This window comes from Cyprinodon tularosa, unplaced genomic scaffold, assembly GCF_016077235.1.
Source record: "Cyprinodon tularosa strain WSP-4 unplaced genomic scaffold, ASM1607723v1 ctg168, whole genome shotgun sequence".
Classification (NCBI taxonomy): Eukaryota; Metazoa; Chordata; class Actinopteri; order Cyprinodontiformes; family Cyprinodontidae; genus Cyprinodon; species Cyprinodon tularosa.
This window is the reverse complement of record NW_024038513.1, coordinates 116,923-139,493: the sequence shown is the minus strand read 5'-3', so window position 1 is coordinate 139,493 and position 22,571 is coordinate 116,923. Positions and strand designations below refer to the sequence as shown.

The 22,571-nt window shown below is 44.4% G+C and overlaps 1 protein-coding gene across 1 annotated transcript in view; it reads right to left on the bottom strand.

Moving 5' to 3' along the window:
* The window catches only part of col6a4a (collagen, type VI, alpha 4a), a 75,093-nt gene that overhangs the window by 6,856 nt on the left and 45,666 nt on the right, over positions 1 to 22,571 (bottom strand). Inside the window, exons 26-41 of the mRNA XM_038281197.1 lie at positions 20,278 to 20,340; positions 16,730 to 16,792; positions 16,604 to 16,654; positions 16,487 to 16,522; positions 14,204 to 14,266; positions 14,061 to 14,123; positions 11,624 to 11,659; positions 11,518 to 11,554; positions 11,417 to 11,428; positions 9,086 to 9,579; positions 7,418 to 7,514; positions 6,397 to 7,050; positions 5,260 to 5,347; positions 2,808 to 2,938; positions 2,495 to 2,665; positions 65 to 109 (exon numbers count right to left, since the gene is read on the bottom strand). Coding sequence (XP_038137125.1) covers positions 65 to 109; positions 2,495 to 2,665; positions 2,808 to 2,938; positions 5,260 to 5,347; positions 6,397 to 7,050; positions 7,418 to 7,514; positions 9,086 to 9,579; positions 11,417 to 11,428; positions 11,518 to 11,554; positions 11,624 to 11,659; positions 14,061 to 14,123; positions 14,204 to 14,266; positions 16,487 to 16,522; positions 16,604 to 16,654; positions 16,730 to 16,792; positions 20,278 to 20,340 — 2,104 coding nt within the window. The remainder of the gene's footprint in view (positions 1 to 64; positions 110 to 2,494; positions 2,666 to 2,807; positions 2,939 to 5,259; positions 5,348 to 6,396; positions 7,051 to 7,417; positions 7,515 to 9,085; positions 9,580 to 11,416; positions 11,429 to 11,517; positions 11,555 to 11,623; positions 11,660 to 14,060; positions 14,124 to 14,203; positions 14,267 to 16,486; positions 16,523 to 16,603; positions 16,655 to 16,729; positions 16,793 to 20,277; positions 20,341 to 22,571) is intronic.

Sequence of the window (22,571 nt, the reverse complement as noted above, 5' to 3'; positions counted from 1 at the left end):
TGGTTCCTCCTGAACCTGTACTGCCTGCAGCCCTGAAGGCCCGCCGTCTGAGTGAGAAGATCACCTTTAGTTAAGCTGGTCGTCTCCGTCTGCAGCCTCACGCTGGGATCTAAGAGACAAACACAGTCACTGATGGTCAGACCTGAAAACAGGTTGAACTTCTCACAACATCAGCAGATGGAGGAGATGATCGTCTGAGCGGTGAGGATGAGGCAGAGAGGAGAAGGTCGCGTTGATGTGATGAAGATGACGCAGAGAGGAGGGGCGAGGCGACCTGAGCTCAGCTTCATGCAGATGTGTTTAAGGAAGCAGGAAAGGAGGAAACATGATAAGCTTCACGTCATGGAGGCTAACGCTGTGCTACAGGCTGTCACCGTGTCTCCCATGATGTCACTTCCTGTCTGTTCAACCACATGGTCGGCTAAGGTGAAGCTGTGAAAGAATCCGGGCAGCAGAGGATCTGTTGGAGGAACCTGAAGCTTAGAGGTTCCGCTTCAGAGCATCCAGGAAGGTCAGAGACCAGCATTGTCTCCTCCTGAGGAGGGCGCTGCAGAGCCAGGTGGCCGCCGGCGCTGCGCCTGTAAGGAGGAGACCTTCACCATCCAGGACAGACTGGGACCCAAATGGAACAGGGATGGCGAGGATCTGATGAATCCAGCAGACGGTTTGGATCATCAAGAGAAGAAGAGCTGCGAGCTCTGAGGAGTCCAGTTGGTGCCAAGAGTGAAGCTTCGCCTCCACAAAGCAGACAGCGATTAAAATGTCCATCGAGAACTTTGAGAGACACTTTGGGGAGGATCTATGGAACTTCCAGCATGGTGGAGGAACCTGTCAGATCTCAACCTCCTTTAGGGAACCTGTCACACCTTGACGATTTATCCACCATATTCCTGACGTCCCAGAATCCCCTAAAACGCCGACATACGCTGAACTTTCTATGGATTCTTTGGATGTTGGGTGTATGCGTAGCGTATTCATAACGAGTCCAGAACTTATGTCCGACAAAATGCCTAAAGGCCTGGTTATCCTCCCGCAGCAGCGTGTCGCAGTGAGCTTGACACAGACATTTTTGATTTATGCTCAATATTGAAGCGCCATGTTATTCCACGCCACAACGCCAGAGGGCCAATCAGGAACTAGCTGTGGGGCTAGATACGGCCGAGGCTTTCAGGAAGTGGGGCGAGTTTGTGCGACAACAGAGGGACATGAGGGCCAAAACGAGCGGGGATCTAGGCGGAAAAAGGGTCCCAGGATTTGCTCCGCATATCCATCTGGAAACCTTCCGTCGAAGTCATTTTGGGAAGGGGCGAAAATACTGGTTAGCTGATTGGCCTATGTTGGTGATAGACGGGCCAAATAAACCAATCAGATCAACGAAGCATATGACGTACTAACAGAGCGACGACGAAGAGGAGCCAATTGATAGATCAAACTCTTGCTGAAACCAGTCTGGAGAAGAGCAAAAACATCTTTTCCTCTGAGAAAAGCCTCCAGAGCAGTGTTTTGCTCTTCTTTCAGTGAAGAAATACTCTGTAATTCCGATAAAACTTGCTCGATAGCCACGCTAACGCTAGTTTCATCGGCTGAAGCCGCCATGTTCTTTAGACTGAACCGTCGCGCTTCTCATTGCGTCACACCTCAACCCGCCTCAAAGCCAACGCTGATTGGACGTTCGTTTGGTGAACGGCTCCAAATTTTCTTTAACAGAGAGTCTCCAGACTGATATGCGAGTGAAACCTTGAAAGCTCGCGAGATCAGGATGGTCTCACGAGGCTAGCGTTCTCGCGCACCTCGCTCTAGCTTCTCCAAACAAAACAAGCCGGTAAGGTTCCAAACAAGAAATATGCATAGAGCTGAGCGGATGTAGATTTGACCAATCAGAGGCCTCCTGTCTCCAGTCACCTACAATTTTGGGAGAGGTGCAGCAGAGCGTCTGTGGAAGGGGCGGGGGGACGTCTCTGAGTTCACTGCGACACAAACGCAGATGAGCTGGTTTCAAAGTATAGATCAGCCTAACTTATGCATAACGCAGTGCAGCGTAATGACCATGAAATGATGCACATCGGTGGTCTATAAGTGGGCCAGTGTAGATGGAAAAATGCCAGGCCTGAAAATGGTTCCCAGTCCGAGCCTGCTACTATATTGCGTATGTCACTGTTTTTGCCTGATTTTCCGTACGTCGGGCGTACGCTGGTGTAAATCGTCAAGGTGCGACAGAGGCATTAGAACCTGAGAAAGAACGGCTCCCCCTCCACTTGGAGGAGATCTCCAGAAGGCTGAGAGGCGTCCAAAGGTCATGAATGAAGAGGATCGACTCTAAAAACAGGAAATTTGAGCAATAAAACAGGAAACCTGGCTCACTGCTGGAGAGTTTGGCTGCAGAACCTGCTGAGGAACCTCTGTTATCTGACAGCGGAAGCAGAGCGTGCAGACACAGACACACATGGAAGCTGAGGCGGTTCTACGGGTGGGAGCGGGTCACACAGGGACTTACTCTGGACGCCACACGTCAGGAAACATTCATGCTCCGTGCTAAAGCGGTTGGCGTTTCCGCCGCAGCCGCCGAACCAGAAGGGGGAGCATGCAGCGATGGTTCTGTCAAAGAACCACCGTTGGACATAGTCGGTACACGGGAAACCCATATCAGCATCCAGCTGACAGCGGGCTGCAAGCAGAACACACACATTTACTGACCCGGACACGCAGACGGTAGCTACTACACCAGACCGCATGCACAAACAGAGTCACACAAAACTACAGTCTGCAGGGATCGGGTTGACTGTTTGGACTGGCCGTCAGTCTGGTACCTTTCAGGTCCATTCCGTGCCAGTCTCCTCTGCTTGGTGTTTTGATGATGTCCAGCAGGTCGGTCTGAGTCTGGCCCCCGGTCTGCTCCTGAAACTCCTCCCCCTCAGGCTGCCCAGCGTCAGCGAGAATACTGAGGACAGCAGGGACATCAGCTTCAGATCCAGGAACTAGACCTCCCCCGCTACAGAAGACTTCTTCTCTGGACTTCGGCTGTTTTTAAAGGATAAAACTCCTAAAAACTAGTAACCTTCTGTCCAACTGTCCTGTTTTTGGACAGTTGGAGAGAATGTCTGGTAGCTGATTGACCCCAGTTTAACCAGTTCCTGCCTGGAAGCAGAAGGAAGGAGGGAAGAAGAAACCTCCATCTTCACTGTGGGACAAAAGTTCTTAAACACATTCAGCTGTGCCCATTGGTCAGTTAAAGGGTCAATGCAAGGGGGGTTGAATTCAACCCACCCCTGTGTGAGGCAGGCATCAGATCAGAAGTACAGCAACCAGAGGATGAAGTCTGGTCGGGTTTAAACAGGTTAAAAATAAATCTTTGTCTTTGAAAACAGGCATCAGAGCTGCTGTTGTTAAGGCTAAAAGCCTTCAGCTGATCCAAAATGCTGCAGCCAGAGTTCTGATGAAAATGAAAAAGAGAGATCATATCTCTCCTATCCTGGCTTCTCTTCATTGGCTTCCTGTTAAATCCAGATGAGAATTTAAAATCCTCCTTCTCACATATAAAGCCTTAAATGGCCAAGCTCCATCTGATATCAGAGATCTGATTGTTCCTTATGTTCCTAACAGAGCACTTCGCTCTCAATCTGCAGGTTTACTAGTGGTTCCTAGAACTTCTAAAAGTAGAATGGGAGGCAGATCTTTTAGTTCTCAGGCTCCTCTCCTGTGGAACCAACTACCAGTTTTAGTCCGTGAGGCAGACACCCTGTCTACTTTTAAGGCTAGGCTTAAAACTTTCCTTTTTGATAAAGCTTCTAGTTAGAGTGGCTCAGGTTATCCTGAGCTATCTCTATAGTTATGCTGCTATAGGCTTAGACTGCTGGAGGACATAGGGACCCCTTTTTCATCATTCTGCTTCATTCTATCTCTATTCTCCCACTCTGCAGAATCTGTTAGTTCAATCTCTAACGTTCTGCTCTCTCTGCTTTTTCTCTTGGCCTGTTTTCCAGTGTAGTCCTGTTTCTCAGACTGTGACTAACTGGATGTGCTCTCTTCATCCTCTGACATGGGAGCTGGCTCGGAGCTCGTCTGCCTGGCTGTGTGTTTCCTGGACGGGACCGCCTGTGGAGCTGGTTGACAGTTGCCTTTTGTATCTATGCTTCTTTTTCTATGTCTGCTTCTGTCTCCTTGAACCCCAGTGGGCCTCAGCAGATGGCCGCTCACACTGAGCCTGGTTCTGCTGGAGGCTTCTTCCTGTTCAAAGGGAGTTTTTCCTCTCCACTGTCGCTACAAGCATGCTTAGTGTGAGGGATTGCTGAAGAGTCAATGAGTCGATGCAATCAGCTTGTTTTCCTTAGATAGAAAACTTTGAATCAATCTGACCGGATGATCTGGTGAACTGGAAAGTGACCTGAGATGACATGATGTGAATTGGAGCTATAGAAATAAACTATATTGATATTGTTGTTATTTACTCCCAGCATATTTTCTGGAACCTCACAGCAGGCAAAAAAAAAAAAACAGGGGCTCCACTGATTGGTGGACGTCCAGAGGGAGCAGGGAGGTGGCTCGTCTGCATGGTTTCAGGCTGAAAAATGCTTAGGTGAAACAGGCTAAAGATGGCTTACTGTACAGCAGGGCGAGTCCAAGTCTTTTTCATATCGGGTCAGCTGTGTTAGCAAGTCCTTAAAGGTCTTTTTATGCAGCATAAACCAGGCCTTTTTTATCTGTCCCTGCGTAAATGGGTTTGGCTGACATTTATCTGTCCAATATCTCTGCAACTAGTGGGAACTATAAATCTGATATTCACACGGTGCTACTAAAGCTCGTCGGAAACATAATTAGCACTGAGTTTAATATTGAGAACTTCGGCATCCATTCTTTGCCTGGTATGGGTGTCCACTGTCATGGTTGCTGGGCAACAAAGCGTACACTAAGCAATAGGCGGTGAAAGCCGGAGAAGGCTGGACCTGTTTGACTTTACAGCTAAACTCTTCTAGCCGTCTTATTTTTGACGCAGCTGCTGAAATCGAACACGTTCTTAGTGTGTTTTAATATCAGCGATCTGCTGCGCTAAAGGCCTCATGCTAAACACTCAAGTCAACAGCTGGAATATTAAGAGGCACTGGTTTTGGTTTGGTTAATGACTAATAATAACGAATTGCAATTACACATTAAAATTGTTAACATTTACTAATGGTTGATTCAAACCCAGGTGCACAACTGATTTAAATATTTTAAATATGAACAAGTGAAGCTGAGTTTGTTGGTTTTGGTGAAGGTTCTTACTCTGTTAAGGAGGTCTGTCCTTGCTCCTGACCGTTCGGCCTGGCACAGATCTCTCTCAGGGAAGCAGGAGGGTAGGAGTTTCTTCCCTCTGGAAAACATTCATGGGTAACTCATCATAATCAACACCTGACAATGCTTGCCTGCAATGCCTCTAAAGACAACAAAATATGAGCAACAAGTAGATGTGCTGCAGATGATCCACTGGAGTGATGCAGACACCCTATTTAAAATTAAGTTTATGTGTTTGTGCGAACGGCTGTTAAAATGGAGAGTTTGGGGGAAAAGATTGGGTTTATTTAAGGCAGCCGCAACAAACAATGCTGCAAACAGAGGGCAGGTATGATCAGAATGTGGTGAAAATGCAGGAAGTCTTTTTAATTCCAGCTGTAACAGCTGGGCTCCTTGTTTGGGTTTTTGGAGGCAATGTCAGTTCAGAAACATCCACCTCACCATCCTTCCACATATCCTCGAAGCATAAAAACCATTTTCTGATCACAGGTGGATTTTTTCATTTAATTTCTTAAATTATGATAGTTTTTATTAAATTATGATAGTATGATGTTTGGTTAATAAAAAGAAAAAAAGATTTAGCAGCTACAATCAATCCCAATGCAGAACTAGAATGAAAAGAAAGTTTAATACTGAACACTTTTGAGTTTTGTCTGAATTTCTGTTCATTCTTGAGCAGAGCCTAAACCCCTGAACACACAGCTTACGAACGTCTTTTTAATCTCCGATCCGATTTTTTCCCCATGTCACACTGACTGCATATAGAGAAGCTCCGACTAGGCAGGGTGAGCAGATCTCTGCAGATTTTTGTTCCACTTCTGTTGTGTTATTAAGTTAGCATGCTTTTAAAGGCCCAAAGCTTATAGATATTTCATTTTTATTTTTCAAATTTACAGATTTGATTATTCTTATCCTATTGTGTTTATTTAATATTTTTTGGTATTTCACTTTACCATATTATTTGTTCTTCAATATTATCCTTTTTACGTGACTGTTCCTTAGGGCTGTGTGGGAAGCTTACTTGACCAACACAGTGTTACAGCTTGACTCTGATTTGAACCAGCTTTAGTTCGGGTGTGTTTCAGCAGCAGTTCTGCAGCTTTTCTTGCTGTAATACTGAGCTCTTACTGTTGAGGACAGAGAGGAAGACTCTGAAGAAGCGCTGGACATAGCCCTGTTCCTCAGCCGTCAGCCGGTTTAGGTGGATCAGGTGCTGATGGGTGGGTGAACCAGCCAACTGCTGCACCTGCGTCTGGTTGTACCGATCACCGACTGCCACCACAAACATGGCCACGCCCGCACACTTGGCCTTCAGGGAGATGTAGTCCAGCCGCTCTCTGTCCATGTAAGCTGTCTGGGAGGCCACCATGGTTACCATAGCCCTGCTTTTGCGTGCCGGACTGGCCTTCAGCAGCACCTCATTGAGGGTGAAGTCAAGCGTTTGTCCCAAAACCGAGGAACGACTCTGCTGCTGCATTTTCTCCATCAGGTGTTGCTTCATTACAGCCTGACTCTGGTAAGTCTGAAGGTTGAACTCCACCCTGGCCTCCTTGGTGCCGCTCTGCTGGACCACAGCAATGCGAGCCTGGGTTCCAGGTCTGCGGGGCTGAGAACTTACATCCAGCTGCTCCACTAGAGAACCCAGCAGCTGCTTGGCACCAGTGTATTCATCTGCCTGCATTTCCCCGGAGCTGTCTAGAACTATAGCCAGGTCCACATCTACCTGCTGAGGCGGCAGCGGGTCCAGGATGAAAGAGCACTCCTGTGAGCGTCTGCATGGGTCTGTAAAAGGGGCAGAACATTTTATGCAGTATTTACCATGTATCTGGATAAAATCAGCCAATGTTCATATGCTTCATACATCATTAAATCTCAACATTTCATCTAAACTAAAGCAGAACTAAGGACCAACACTTTTGGATCCGGAACTCATTTCACATCATCATTTCAAATGTTCACATGCTGTTACTATAACCTTGTGAAGGGGTTTAGTTTTTCTGGTTTCTGAGGGTCTTTCACAGGCCCTAAATGCCTGTTTACCCATAGTTGGTCCAAGAAAGTAAGATCAATATTTCAGGATTATCCTGGTCATTTTGCTTTCTGATTTAAAACATCATGAAACACAAAGTATACATTTAGTTTTTTTTACCATAACAGATTGCACAATTCTTTATCCTCTTCAAGTCATTAACCAGGTTGTCCTGCCTTAACAGTGGTATGAAGATAGAATGACCAGAGTCATCAACCTGTAAGGAAACAGCTGCTGTTAGTGTGTGGAGGGAATATCAGGACATCATTTTGATTTATTTGCAAATAGAATCACATCAAACGCTAAAATCATGATCTGCTAACTTAATCACATTTTCTCTACATAATAGAAACACATCGCCAGCAAACGGCTTCACATTGTCTGCAAACTGATTCATGCAAACAGATTCACATCATCTGAAAACAGATTCACATAATCTGCAAACAGATTCACATTGTCTGCAAACAGATTCACATAGTCTGGAAACAGATTCACATCGTCTGCAAACAGATTCACGCAAACAGATTCACATCATCTGAAAACAGATTCACATCATCTGCAAACAGATTTACATGGCCTGCAAACAGATTCACATCATCTGCAAACAGCTTCACATCGTCTGCAAACAGCTTCACATTGTCTGCAAACAGATTCACGCAAACAGATTTACATGGCCTGCAAACAGATTCACATCATCTGCAAACAGCTTCACATCGTCTGCAAACAGCTTCACATTGTCTGCAAACAGATTCACGCAAACAGATTTACATGGCCTGCAAACAGATTCACATCATCTGCAAACAGATTCACATCGTCTGCAAACAGATTCACATCGTCTGCAAACAGATTCACGCAAACAGATTTACATGGCCTGCAAACAGATTCACATCATCTGCAAACAGATTCACATCGTCTGCAAACAGATTCACGCAAACAGATTCACATCGTCTGCAAACAGATTCACATGGCCTGCAAACGGCTTGACATCACCTGCAAACAGATTCACATCACCTGCAAACAGATTCACATCGTCTGCAAACAGCTTCACATCGTCTGCAAACAGATTCACGCAAACAGCTTCACATCGTCTGCAAACAGATTCACGCAAACAGCTTCACATCGTCTGCAAACAGATTCACATGGCCTGCAAACGGCTTGACATCACCTGCAAACAGATCACATCATCTGCAAACAGATTCACATCGTCTGCAAACAGATTCACGCAAACAGATTCACATCACCTGCAAACAGATTCACATCACCTGCAAACAGATTCACATCGTCTGCAAACAGCTTCACATCGTCTGCAAACAGATTCGCGCAAACAGCTTCACATCGTCTGCAAACAGATTCACGCAAACAGCTTCACATCGTCTGCAAACAGATTCACATGGCCTGCAAACGGCTTGACATCACCTGCAAACAGATCACATCATCTGCAAACAGATTCACATCGTCTGCAAACAGCTTCACATCGTCTGCAAACAGCTTCACATCGTCTTCAAACAGATTCACGCAAACAGATTCACATGGCCTGCAAACGGCTTGACGTCACCTGCAAACAGATTCACATCATCTGCAAACAGATTCACATCATCTGCAAACAGAATACAGCCAAATGGGATCATGTAATCTGCCAAAGAATGAAATCACATTGGTTTAAAGTTTCAGTTTTAAACAAAAATATGAAAAAACATATGTGATCAGATTTTTTTTTTTTTGAAATGCCAGGTTTAGTAAAATCTTTGACTGGTATCAGTAAATGAAACCTCAGAGCAGCAGACCTACCTCTATAGCATTTCTTATTTCAAGAGACCTGGTCAGAGAAATAACTGCTGGGATGATGTTAAGAGCTCGGTATTCCATTAGAGCAGTGACAATGTCGTCCACGTCTTCTGTCCGCCCATTTGAAAAGAAAACCGCCACCTTCCTCAGCATCGTTCCAGCTCTCACACGTTTGAAGACGTTTTGCCCAACAAAGCGCATTGAAGCGCCTAAGTAGGGCTTGTTGGATGTCCTCTCCAAGGCGATGTTTTGCACTGCTTCTATCAGCTGAGTCTTCCTGCGGTAGTCCTGGAAGCGGATCAGGTATTTGGTGTGGGAGCTGAATCCCACCACAGCGACGCGGGCACCTCTCGGACAGTTGCTCTCTGCGATATGAATGTCTTCCAGCAGAGACAGGAGGGCAGAGCGCTGCCTGTCAAAGGCGGCTTGTGTCACAGCATCGGACATATCCAGGCCAAAGAGCAGCTCAGTGGGATATGCGGGGCAATCTGCCTGGCCTAAAAACCAGAGAAGAACAATGTGAGTTCAGCAGAACTGAAAGAAAGGGTTAAACATGAAGGATTTTTTTATCCATCATTTATTTCTTCCATAAAAATGTTAAAAACTTTATTTGAAGTAAACTTTTATTGATGTAAATGTTCTATGGTTTATTTATGCAGGTAAATAAACAAAAATGTAATAAAATCTGAATAAGATTACGCTCTAAACAGCTGGCTTTATCTTGAGCAAACATATTGCAAACACAGCATTAGCATCCAGCAGAGCTGTTAAAGAACATTGAAGAAAGAAAAGTTGTTACACCAGTCAGTGTTTCAAACATTTATGGATTTTCAACTATGAATTTGTTCTCATTGCATTTTTAAGGCATTCAAGGTAATAGAATAATTTTATTTCAATTCAAAAACTTTCGAAATTATTGTGGACTCATGGAAACTTTCAATCAACTTTGTTGAAAAATAATTATTTATATTTTTTTCCTTTGATTTTAGAAGGAAATTAAATGATTTATGCTTGATGTATTCCAAAATATTTTTTTTTTTCCAAGTTTGAAGACGTTTTTCTTCCGATCCAGGAAACTTTTTCAAATTAAAATGTCAGAAAAAGCGTTGAGTTCCAGGTTTTTATACATTAATCGAACAAAGCCTTGCAAACATGCAAATTGGACCTGAAGAACGGGTCCACCCCTTTGGAATGGGAAGTCGTTTTGTTTCTTTGTTAGCCTGTAAAACCCAAAACCTGCCTATACCTCTGTAACGGGGGTCGTTAAAGGGAATTGTTGGCCTGGCTGAAGAGGCGAGGTGCTCGGTTTCCCTGTAATGGTGTTATTGTAATGGATTAGGTTTTTTTAAACCTTTTTGGAATGACTATGACCTGGATGACTGAGAATCTTCACCAGCACATGCTTCATGTAAGATTTCAAAAAAACAACTTTATTGTTTTTATCAAGTAGATAATATCTAATTATTTTATTTCTAGGGCAGAAATCCTAATTCCATCTGCTGATTACCTGATTCGCCTCCTCATTTTTAGTTATTTTTAGATTGTTTTTTTTGCAGTGCATTTTGTTCTGTTGCCATGATTTTGCTTGATTTTTCCTCCTTATGTTCGCTTCCCTTAAATCAGCCTGGAAAAGTCCTGCAGGCCCAATAAGAACCCCACCATTTTCAGTCCATATTTGAATCGATCTGTAGTGCTAAGTTTCAAGCTCTTCTTTTGAGTTTTAATCAAAAACTCTTTACTAAAACACTTCAGAAGTCTAGAGAGTCATTTTCTATTGGACTAAATAAGAACCTACAGGTAACTTTTATGCTTTATTCTAAAAACTGAACCGGTGTTCCATCAGACCAGCATACCCATAGTCAATACGCATGCGCAGTAAGTCCAATTTGCATACGTCTGACACTATAAGTGGAAAGAAGTCTACATCGCTACTTTATTGATGCGTGATATGATAAGCAAAAAGTTTTAGTCCAAGGTAAACAGAATTTAAAGCTAAACTGCTTTAAACACAGACAGCCTTGCTTTTTATTTTAGCTACTGCTCACCCTGACGTAGCAGCTAACACAACGGTTATGTGTATGCTGATCTTGACAGACTGATTTGCAAATGTAACATAAGTTGTTTAAATGCCGCTTTGTGCATGCGCGTGCATGCGTTTTACTGTGTATATGCTGGTATGACGGGGTATGCTGATCTGTCAGAACAGCGGTCAGACATGTCTGACTGGTAAAGCACAGATGTTGCAATGAGGCTGTGAGTCTCCCTCTTCCTCTGAGGTCTGGAGGGACCTGCATGGTGCCAGCAGCAGGTCTTTGATGGAGTGGAGATACGTACCGATGGAGCAAGCTGTGAGGACAGATGAGACAGTTAAGAGTGAGCTGCAGGTTTGATCTGATGATGCTTTTTAGGAAACCTTGGAGGAGCTGTGAACTCACCACAGTTGTCTCTGATGTAGGTGACCAGCTGACACTCCTGACAGAGCAGATGAGTGTTAATAAAGGCTTAACAGAGACGGTGAGAACATTTCTCAGATGGACTTACCGTCATAGGACTGGTTCCAGGAGGACCTCTGGGACCCTGAGGAGAATCAAACAGATAATCATGACTTGTTTCTCTATTTGACAGAATATTTCTGCTTCGTCGGCCCCATTTCCTGAACTCTTCTGAAGCCCAGAACTTGTTTAGCTGTAATACTATGAATCCAAATCATCAACCCTCCCCCACCATACTTTAAAGCTGTCATTGTGCGTTCAGGCTGATCAGCTGGTTTCGGTTTCCTCCATCATGGTTTCATATCTCTAAGCTGGTCTTCTCTGTCCAGAGGACTTTGTCCCTGAAATCTCCTTCATTCAGAAGTCCTGCAACCATCTTGGTGCTAGAAAAAGGAGGACTTCAACCCTTCCTATCATAGATATAACATAAGAGTAGACCCCGCATCGATCGGTTTTATCTATCGGCGCTGACGTGATTTGGTGGTGCAAACTTGGGCAGCTCCACTGTGCAATGTGTGAGCAGGAATATAATTAATTTTAATAAACTTTAACTCGCTGAATATTGAACTAATTTTCACAGCTTTTTTTTATTTAACTGAAAACAAACATGGTTCAATTTTTTAAATATCTTAGTGGGGTTAAGAATCATAGAATATTCTATTCTATATATATATATATATATATATATATATATATATATATATATATATATATATATACACACACATATTTCTGAGCTGCAACATGTCTGGAGCGCCGAGAAGCACAAGGTGCTCAATCCTCAGGGACCTGGCCAAGGTAAGGAAAGCTGAAAAAAGGCCACCTTTGAACAACACACAAAAGACAAAACGTCAAGATTGGGCCAAAAAATCTCTGCAGACTGATTCCTCCAAGGTGTTTTGGTCTGATGGAATGAAAGAGAGTCTAGATGGGCCAGATGGATGGATGGGCACCAGGCTGGATCAGTAAAGGGCAGCAAGTTCCTTATCCACTCAGACGCCAGCAAGGTGGAGGTGGGGTAATGCTATGGGCTGCTATCATCAAAGATGAGCCTGTGGGACCTTTTCAGGTTGATGATGGAGTCAAGATCAACTCCCAGACCTACTGCCAGTTTCTGGGAGACACCTACTTCAAACAGCGGTACAAGAAGAAGACGCCATCATTCCAGAAACACCTGATATTCCTGCAGGACGATGCTCCGTCCCACGCATCAGAATACACCACAGCGTGGCTGGCCAGAAAAAGGCTAAAAGGAGAGAAAATAATGACATGGCCGCCTTGGTCACCTGATCTGAACCCCATGGAGAACCTGTGGTCCTTCATGAAAGGGGAGATCTACAGGGAGGGAAAACAGTGTCTGAGAGGCTGTGATGGCTGCTGCACGCCATGAGGATCGCACACAGATCAAGACTCTGACAGAATCTATGGATGGAAGGATTTAGAGCGTCATGGTGGAGAAAGAAGGCTATACTGGTCACTGATTTTTGTTTTTTTGGTTTTGAATGTCGCAAATGTTTATTTCTGAATTTTGAGTAGTTATATTGGTTTACCTGATAAAAATAAACAAGTAAGATGGGTATATATCTGTTTTTTATTACATTGCCTAATAATTCTGCGCAGTAATATTTACCTCATAAAATGGCCAAAAAACATTAACTTCCAAATCTATGAAACTTCAATATTAATGAGTCTTTTAGGTTGAATAGAACACAATTATGGCCCAATAATAAAAATAATCCTCAAAAATACAACTCGCTTAATAATTCTGCACACAGTGTGTATATATTATCTATTATTCAGATGCACAGTATTTATATTTGTAAAAACACTGTACAGTACAGTATTTTGTTTGTTTTTTATATGTATTAATTAATATTTTACCTTTATGTGAATGTTATTTTACCCATATTTTAGCCGGTTTGTGTTTTACTGTTTTATGTTGGATTTATTTTTTTTTTTTCCTTACAGCACTTTGGTCAGCTGTGGTTGTTTTTAAGTGCTTAACAAATAAAATTGGATTGGATTTTTTTAAAGTCTGTCAGTAATATCTGCTGTTTATTTACTAATTTCTTCCAAAGCTCTGATGTCTTCACAACGTTCTCCCTCGAACCCTGATGTCAACAGACTGTTTCAACAAAAATACGCTGCAGTGCTGAAGCATCCTCCTGTTCTGCTTAAACCAGTTGGTTAGAGTAGCAGGTCGACCTCTCCAAGATGGCGCCACGTCAGTCAAAGCGAGGTCTACTCTTTATGTCTATGCTTCCTACAGCCAGAAGGGTTAAGGTTATAACCTTTTACCTTTGAGCTTTGGTAACTGATATATACTGAAAAAAAATTTGTTTTTTGTTTGTTTTTTTGACTTTCCATGTTCTGGATCCTCTCTGCAGGACGTCCTGCCTGTCAGCACAGCTGGACCTTCATGTCAGACGGAACCATCTTTAACTCATCAGAAAGTTCAGGAGAGTAAAAGTTAATCCCTCACTCACTCTGTGTCCTGGGTATCCCGGTTCTCCAAACATTCCAGATTCTCCCGGTCGGCCCGAGTTCCCCTGCATCAATCCAAACACACATCACAGACATCCCAGCAGAGGGAAAAAACTTATTCTGGTCCTGATGGGACAGAACTCACCGGTCGACCTCGGTTCCCTCTGCGTCCAGGTTCTCCTTTGGGCCCCTGCAGCCCATCTTCCCCCTGCAGAGCAGAAGCCGCCCGTTTATCATCAGAACAATAAATTGAAGACATCAGAACAAAGAGCCAATCATCACGAGCCGTCCTGAGGAACATCAGGAAGGGGAACCCAACAACGTTCCACAGATCCAAGGAGAGGTTCTCTTCCAAAAACAGATAAATAGCAGAACCTGTCCTGGAACATAATCTATATCTATAATCTGGGTTTCTTTCTGTCAAAATTTCATGGTTGGCACTAACTTTTGTTGGGGCATTGTCAGTTTCACTATAGCTCTGGTGAATTTCAATGGTGAAGTCCTCTGGAAATCTTCAATAATTGTTGTTGATTGCAGATGTGTCTAGTAGTTCCCATTGATTTAGCTTGGAAAGCGGGGAGAATGGCGCTAGGCTTACCGCACCGTGACGTCACTGCTGGAAGATGGCAGGAGGGAGGGGCTACTATCAGAGTGTGAAATACGGGGGGGTCCACCTGAAAACCTCAAAAGCAAAATATAAAGGGGTCTTAAATTGTGTCAAAAAAAATTAAAAATAATGTTTTTTTTGTCGCTAATGGTCACTAAAATGTTTTTAAGCTCAACATGTCCAGTATTTAAAATTCAAAACCTTTATTCACAAATATGTTCTGTTTTTTGCCAAGTGGAGCCAGCCAATCCTGTTAGCGTATGTAAATTAGCCATGTGCTTCTCAGCAGTTAGTAACACGGGCAACGCGGAACAGATTGCATGAAGACAGCAGGTCTTCACTCCTGTTTGTGGACCTCAACGGACCTCCTCTGGACAAATTCGACCCAGTTCCTGTCAGGATTTGGTGTTGAATGAGGACCCAAATGCAGAGGCAAGTTGGCAGAGGTGAATTTAGGTGGGTTTAATGAGGTTCACAGGAGCTGAGGCAGGAATCAAAAATCCAACAGAAATTACAAACGAACCAGATCCAGGGAGACATCAGGAGAAAACCAAACTCTAGGAGCCAGGGAGAGACGAGGAAAGCAGACAGACGTTAGACGAGGATCCAGCAAACAGGAACTGAAGAGGGAGGCTTTTAGAGGGGACAGAGACAAAGAGAGGGCTAACGAGAGGATTGGAAACAGGTGAGGGCAGAGCAGAAAACAGAGCTAGGGAAAGAGGACACAAGAAGGCAGCAGAGGACAACAAATGGAAAACCAAGACTGTGACAGTTCCATTCGTCAGAAACTGGATTAAAGCAGGACATGTGTGTGTGTGTGTGAAAGACAGACACAGACAGACAGAGAGAGAGACAGTCTTTTTCCGTGTGTGTGTTTTCATAGACTGACTGTCTCCTGTCTCCTGCACTACTATTATTACTATATTTATTTACTGTTCTTTTGCACTGTTACTGTTACAAATATATCTTACATAATTGGTAATAATAATAGTTTTTCTGCTGCCATTGCCATCTGCCTTTTTGCACTAGCATAAGTATTGTATATTTTATATAATTGTACATTTTATATTTTATTGTGAAATCGACAGTTTAAATTTTAGTCTTAGGAACTGATCTTATCTGTTGTGCCTGTGCACTTTATCGGTTTCACTGTTAGTGAATGAGAAACGTTCTCTCCAGTCCTTGTATGTCTGTTGAATGTAAAGAATTGACATTAAAGCTGACTTTGACATGTTATAGGCCTACTGCATATTGAGAAAATTTAGATCGGTATTGCGCAACAATCGGGAAATGGGGACCCCCCCAAATATGTATTTCACACACTGTTTACTATATTTGGGCAAAAATGGCGGCTCCCAGACTCAGTGATCAGGACTAAAAAAATTGTTCGCCGCTAAATTAATTAAATCACTGCGAAAGTATTAGTTTTACGTATAAATACCGATCCTTTGGTTATTTCTTGCTGACCAGACTTTTCCTTTAAAGGGTTAAATATGAGGTTCTATTGAGGAGGATTGAGGATTCATTTATCAAATGAACTAAAAGTAGTTCATTTTTAGGTTTGGGAAATTTAATTTGTTGAAAAAGTGAACTATTAACTTGAGCTGATTCATTTCCATCTGTGCGAGCTGAACTTTGAGCTCGTTCACAGCATCAGGCGTTGGAGCAGATCTTCCTCCACGTTGGATCAGGCTCTATAAGATCCCAGCAGTGAGACTGATGCTCTGACTGAACGGCCTCAGCAGATAACGAACTCCAGATTAACGGCAGTGATATTTAATCTGGTTTAATCTGATCTGGAGTCATTGGAATCAGACTCACCAGCAGGCCGGGATAACCAGGGAATCCAGCATCTCCCTGGAAAACAAACATTTCCTCCAGTTAAACGAAGTGATGAGAAACATCCAGAGCTCCTGACGTCTCAGAGATCAGCTCTACCTTTGAACCTGGAGATCCGGGAGGTCCGAAACCATCGCTGCCATCCGGACCCTGAAACAGAACTCTGACTATCAGAGCCAGAACCACATTGGCTTCACCCTCTTTAAACCAGCAGGGGTCTCATACCGGTGCTCCTCTGGCTCCCTGTGGTCCTGCTTCTCCTTGGTCACCTGGGTCTCCTGATTGGCCCTGGAACAACAGCAGTCGTTGGTTTTTAGACTTAGACTTAGACTTAGACTTAGACTTCTTTATTTGTCATTTTGTATGCACAGGGTGCATACAGAACGAAATTGCGTTACATACAGCTTATGAACGTTGCATTGATATTTCACAATGGCACGAGTTATAGAAAAATACAAAAAGTGCAGCAGTGGTCAAAGTGTGAACAGTGCAGAGGATAAGAGACAGTGTGCAAGTTGCAGTGGTTCAGTGCAAAAATGGCATTTGTGCAAAAAATGCGTTATTGAAAAATACAATGAGATGAACAATTTAAAGGGCTAAAAGTTAAAAGTTCAGCAGCATTTGATGCCCGATAATGTGCAATAGGTGCAGAGTTCGGATTGTGGATCAAAGGTTCAACAGTCTGATGGCAGTGGGGAAGAAGCTGTTGCACAACCTGGTGGATCTGCAGCGGATGCTGCGGAACCTCTTTCCAGAGGGCAGCAGGGAGAACAGTCCATGGTGGGGGTGTGAGGGGTCTTTGATGATATTACGGGCTCGGGACACACAGCGCTGTGATGAAATGTCCTTAATGGAGGGAAGAGGAGCCCCAATGATTCCTTCCGCTGTCCTCACCACCCTCCTCACATTCTTCCAGTCAGAAGCTCTGCAGCCTCCACACCACAGAGAGAGACAGCTGGTCAGAACGCTCTCTATGGTGCTTCTGTAGAAGGTTGTGAGGATGGGCGGGGGCAGGCGGGCTCTCCTCATCCTCCGCAGAAAGTACAAGCGCTTCTGTGCCCTCTTCACTAGAGATGAAGTGTTTACAGTCCAGGTGAGGTTGTCCGTGATGTGCACCCCCAGGAACTTTGTGCTGCTGACCACCTCCACAGCTGAGCTGTTGATGAGCAGTGGAGCATGGTGGGGGCGGTTTTTCCTGAAGTCGACGATGATCTCCTTCGTCTTCTCCACGTTCAGGATCAGACTGTTTTCACTGCACCAGTCCACCAGCTGCTCCACCTCCTCTCTGTAGTCCCGGTCGTTGTCGTCCCTGATGAGGCCCACCACCGTGGTGTCGTCCGCAAACTTCACGATGTGATTGGTGGTGAACCTGGGGACGCAGTCATATGTCATCAGGGTGAACAGCAGGGGGCTCAGGACGCAGCCCTGAGGGGAGCCCGTGCTGAGGGTGATGACATCAGAGGTGTTCTGACCGACCCGGACTGACTGAGGTCTGTTGGTGAGGAAGTCCAGCAGCCAGTTTCGAAGGGGTGTGTTGAAGCCCAGATGTTCCAGCTTTCCCACCAGGTGCTGTGGGATGATGGTGTTAAACGCTGAACTGAAGTCCAGGAACAGCATCCGCACGTGGGTGTTCTTCTCCTCCAGGTGGGCCAGGCTCAGGTGAAGAGCAGAGGAGATGGCGTCCTCAGTGGAGCGGTTTCGCCGGTAGGCAAACTGGAACGGGTCGAGTGTTGGGGGGAGACTGGAGACGATGTGTTCCTTTACCAGCCTTTCAAAGCACTTCATCATGATGGGAGTCAGTGCGACGGGCCGGTAGTCGTTGTAGCAGGTGACTTGAGGTTTCTTTGGCACTGGGATGATGGAGGCAGACTTGAAGCATGCTGGCACTGTGGCTTGCTCCAGCGAGGTGTTAAAAATGTCCGTGAGGACACCAGCTAGCTGACCTGCACACTCCTTGAGCACCCGCCCAGGTATGTTGTCGGGACCTGGGGCCTTCCGCGGGTTGACCCTCCTCAGAGTCTTCCACACGTCGGCTGTGTCAAGGCAGAGAACCTCCTCTTCCTGATGTGGGACAGCCTTCACTGCTGGAGTGCGATTTAGTGCCTCAAACCTCCCAAAGAAGTTATTTAGTCCGTTTAGGAAGTCAGCATCAACTTCATCCACCGGGGCAGGGGGCGTGTTGTAGTCTGTGATCGCCCGTATGCCTTGCCACATGCTCCTGGTGTTGTTGGCGTCGTGGAACAGATGCTGGATTTTCTGGTTATGGTTCCGCTTTGCTAACCTGATGGCACGGTTCAGGGTGGCTCTAGCTGTCCTCAGTGCCTCCTTGTCACCAGACTTGAAGGCTGAGTTCCGTGCTTTTAGCGCGTGGCGGACCTCCTCAGTCATCCAGGGCCGTTGGTTGGCTCGGGTGGTGATGGTCTTTGTTGTGCTGACGTCCTCGATGCAGTGGTTGATGTAGGCTGAAACAGTCATGGCGTACTCATCAACATTGATCTTGTTGTCATATGTTGCTGCTGATTTGAACATGTCCCATTCAGAGCATTCAAAGCAGTCCTGGAGTGCATCCATGGCCCCCTCCGTCCAGACCCTCACCTGCTTCACTGTAGGTTTTGCTCTGATCAGCAGGGGTCTGTATGCAGGAATTAGCATCACAGAAAGGTGGTCTGAGGAGCCGATGTGGGGGCGGGGGGCTGCTCTGAATGCGTCTTTTATGTTTGTATAAACTAAGTCCAGAGTGTTCTCTCCACGAGTAGCAAAATCCACGTGTTGATAAAAATGAGGGAGAACAGTTTTCATATTCGCCTGATTAAAATCTCCAGCAATGATGAAAACGCCCTCTGTGTGTGTAGATTGCAGCTCAGAGACAGTCCGATAGAGAACACTCATGGCCTCCTTTGTATCAGCGCTGGGGGGGACATACACCGCTGTGATGGTAACAACAGTGAACTCTCTGGGCAGGTAAAAGGGTCTGCAGCTAACAGTCAGAAGCTCTATGTCCGGAGAGCAAAAACTTGAGACTATTCTAGCATTTTTACACCAGTTGTTATTGATGTAAACACAGAGTCCGCCTCCTCGGCTCTTACCGCTGAGTTCTTTGTTTCTGTCGGCGCGGAAAGTAGCTAGCCCCTCCAGGCTAATGGCGTTGTCCGGGGTTGATGATGTGAGCCACGTCTCTGTCAGAATGAGAGCGCAACAGTCCCTAAACTCCCTCTTTGCTGAGAGCTCGAGTTGAAGATGGTCAGTTTTGTTATCCAGTGAACGTACGTTGGAGAGCAGGATGGATGGAAGCGATGGTCTGTGGGGGTTAGCCTTTAGCTTGGCTGCTAAACCTCCGCGACAGCCGCGTTTCCTCGGCCGGCTGCACCGCTTTCGCTTGGCTCTCCTCCAGCGTGAGCCGCTCGACGGGTCCGCTGCATCGCAGGCCTCCGGGGCTTGATCCCGGAGCACTCCGGAGTCACGTAAACAGTCGAGCGTAGTGGTGGTTACAAGTCCAAATACACTGCATGATCGTAACTCCAGCAGGCGCTGGCGGTCCAGTGATGATCTGCTAGGTAGATAAGCAGTTTGCAGCGGGTTTGGCGGTATATTTTTATGAAAATCTCCGCAAGTTGGTCGGAGCTGTATGCCAGCCGCTGCCGCCAGGGGCGCCGCCATTTTGGCCTCTCTTTTAGTTTGTTCCATAAACTAAACTCTGATGTGGGCAGCTGACCCGTGATCGGGTCCATTTCCTGATCAGACGGGTGTTTTAGGAACCAAAGGGAGCCACCCACCTTCAGTCCAGTCGCTCCAAGCTTTCCCACTTGTCCTTTGTTTCCGGCAGATCCAGGCCCACCCTGCAGAGAACCACAGACAGCAGGTCGCCGTTATATCCAAGCTTCCCTGAACGCATCTTTACTCAGCAGTGAGTTTGTTTCTACAGTTGCATGAAGGCAAGTTTATCTTTAGAGCAAATTTCAAATAAACAAACAAAGAAATGAAAAGCGACCGATGAAAATAGGATGATTATATAAAAACAAAGATATAATAATGGATATTTGATAAAGAGGCACATTTGTACCAGTATTATTGGAGGCAAATAATCAGTTTAAAAAAAAGAAACAGAAACGGAAGAAGCTTGTCAATACAATAAGTTTGCGAGAGTAATTTATAACATGTAAACGTTTAAACTGTATTTAAAGTTAGCAATTTATTCAGATTTTTCCTTACAACACAATAAAAAATAAATATTTTATTAAACTATTTTAGATGTATTATATTTTTTTTTTTTCATTTTTTGGGGGTGGAGACAGATTTTCGTCGGCTCTGGGCGGACGTTAGCAACAGCATTTGGTTCAGGCCAAGCTCAGTGTCAGAGGTGGAAAGGGTTAAAAAATGTAAAACTCAGTCTCCCAAAAAGCGGGAAAAAAACTAAACGTGAAGAGAAAAAATATTCTAAAATATACAAAATAAACAAAACAAACTGTTATCATATTGGTTGGACTTTTGCAAATATAAATTATACCTCAAAACCTTTTTTAAAATTAAGATACTTTTTCATAAATCGATTTTCTTCAAATTTACTTTCTTGAGATTTTTCCTTTACTTCATATAATAATGGGACAAATTTCTCGCCATAGAATGGGTTGGAGAGATGCAGCAAAGCTCCGGGTTAGGATCTGATCCAGGAACAAACAGCCAAGTTTCTATTAACAGAACCGATTCACTCGTCGTCACTGAGGACATCAGGCCTTCCAGGACGCCGTCATCCTTTATTCTGCTCAGATTACAGCATCTTCCTCTAGAGCAGGGGTCTTCAACGTTTTCATAGCCAAGGACCCCCAAACTGGTTGCGAGATGGAGCGGAGACTAGGGGCGTGGAAAATAATTGTTTTGGCGATATATCGTGATATTCGGCTGCCCAATATAATATCGATCTTTCACTTCTTAGTATCGATTAAAAAAAAAAAAAAGGTTACATAAAACATTGATGGGAAAATGGGCTACCTCTGCACCACCACTCTGGCAGAAAGCGCTGTGGAGCCCTTTAACTGTGCGTCCAGCACCAAATCTGTATTTGAGGCAGTCACAGTGGAAGAAAACCCCAAACAACATGGATAATAAAACCTAATCAATATTTTCTGATGACAAAATACAGCACTTGCTGTTTTATCTCATCATTTGATTTTGATAGCTGGGGAAAATATGGCAATATATAGTGATTCTGCAATATCTTGATAATATCGTATCGTGACCCAAGTATCCGGACGTGTATCGAATCGCTCTAGCGGGGACCCCCTAATTATATATATTGTATGAAATAGTGTTCTATCAAACTGGTCCTGTAGTCACTCTATTCCAGATGGAGTAATGTAACTAAAGTAATCCCTCCCTGGGATTATTAAAGTATTCCTGATTCCTGGTTGATGGGACAGGTGTTGTGAATGAAACGGTGCCCAGATTGAAAGAGCTCCTGTGTGTCGCTGAATGTGAGCATTGATGACTGAAAGACATCTTCTGCCTCCATTTATCTGTTTACTGCAGTCTGTTGGATTCATGTTCATGTGGATTTAAAGACATTTCAATTAGTGCAAAAAATTGCAGGAGGGGAATATAAAAAAAAGTCATCAACCAAGATTTTCGCGACCCCCATGCAGTACCTCCGCGGACCCTCTAGGGGTCGCGGACCCCCTGTTGAAGACCTCTGCTCTAGAGCCCAGATTATCGCCACAGTGGTCTGTCTCTGGTCTGGCTCAGAGGACGGCAGGACGATGTCTCACATGTGGACTTTGGATGAAACCAAAAGCTGCTTCTGTTTCTCAGACAAACTGATGAGTTTGGATCAGAAAAGTCCAAACTGTGTCTGGAAGATATTTAATCTGAGGCGCCTTTTTGTAAAATTAAGCAGTAAAAATTAGGAGCAATCTTTACGGTTATTTAGCGTATTTTAAGAGAAAAATAAGAGGGTTATTTTTTTTTCATTCATTCATTTATAAAAATCTTACTTTGCTAATTAAAAATGTAGTTTGTTGAATAATTATTTAGTTTACAAATTAAATATTTAGTTTGTTATATAAATATTTACCTC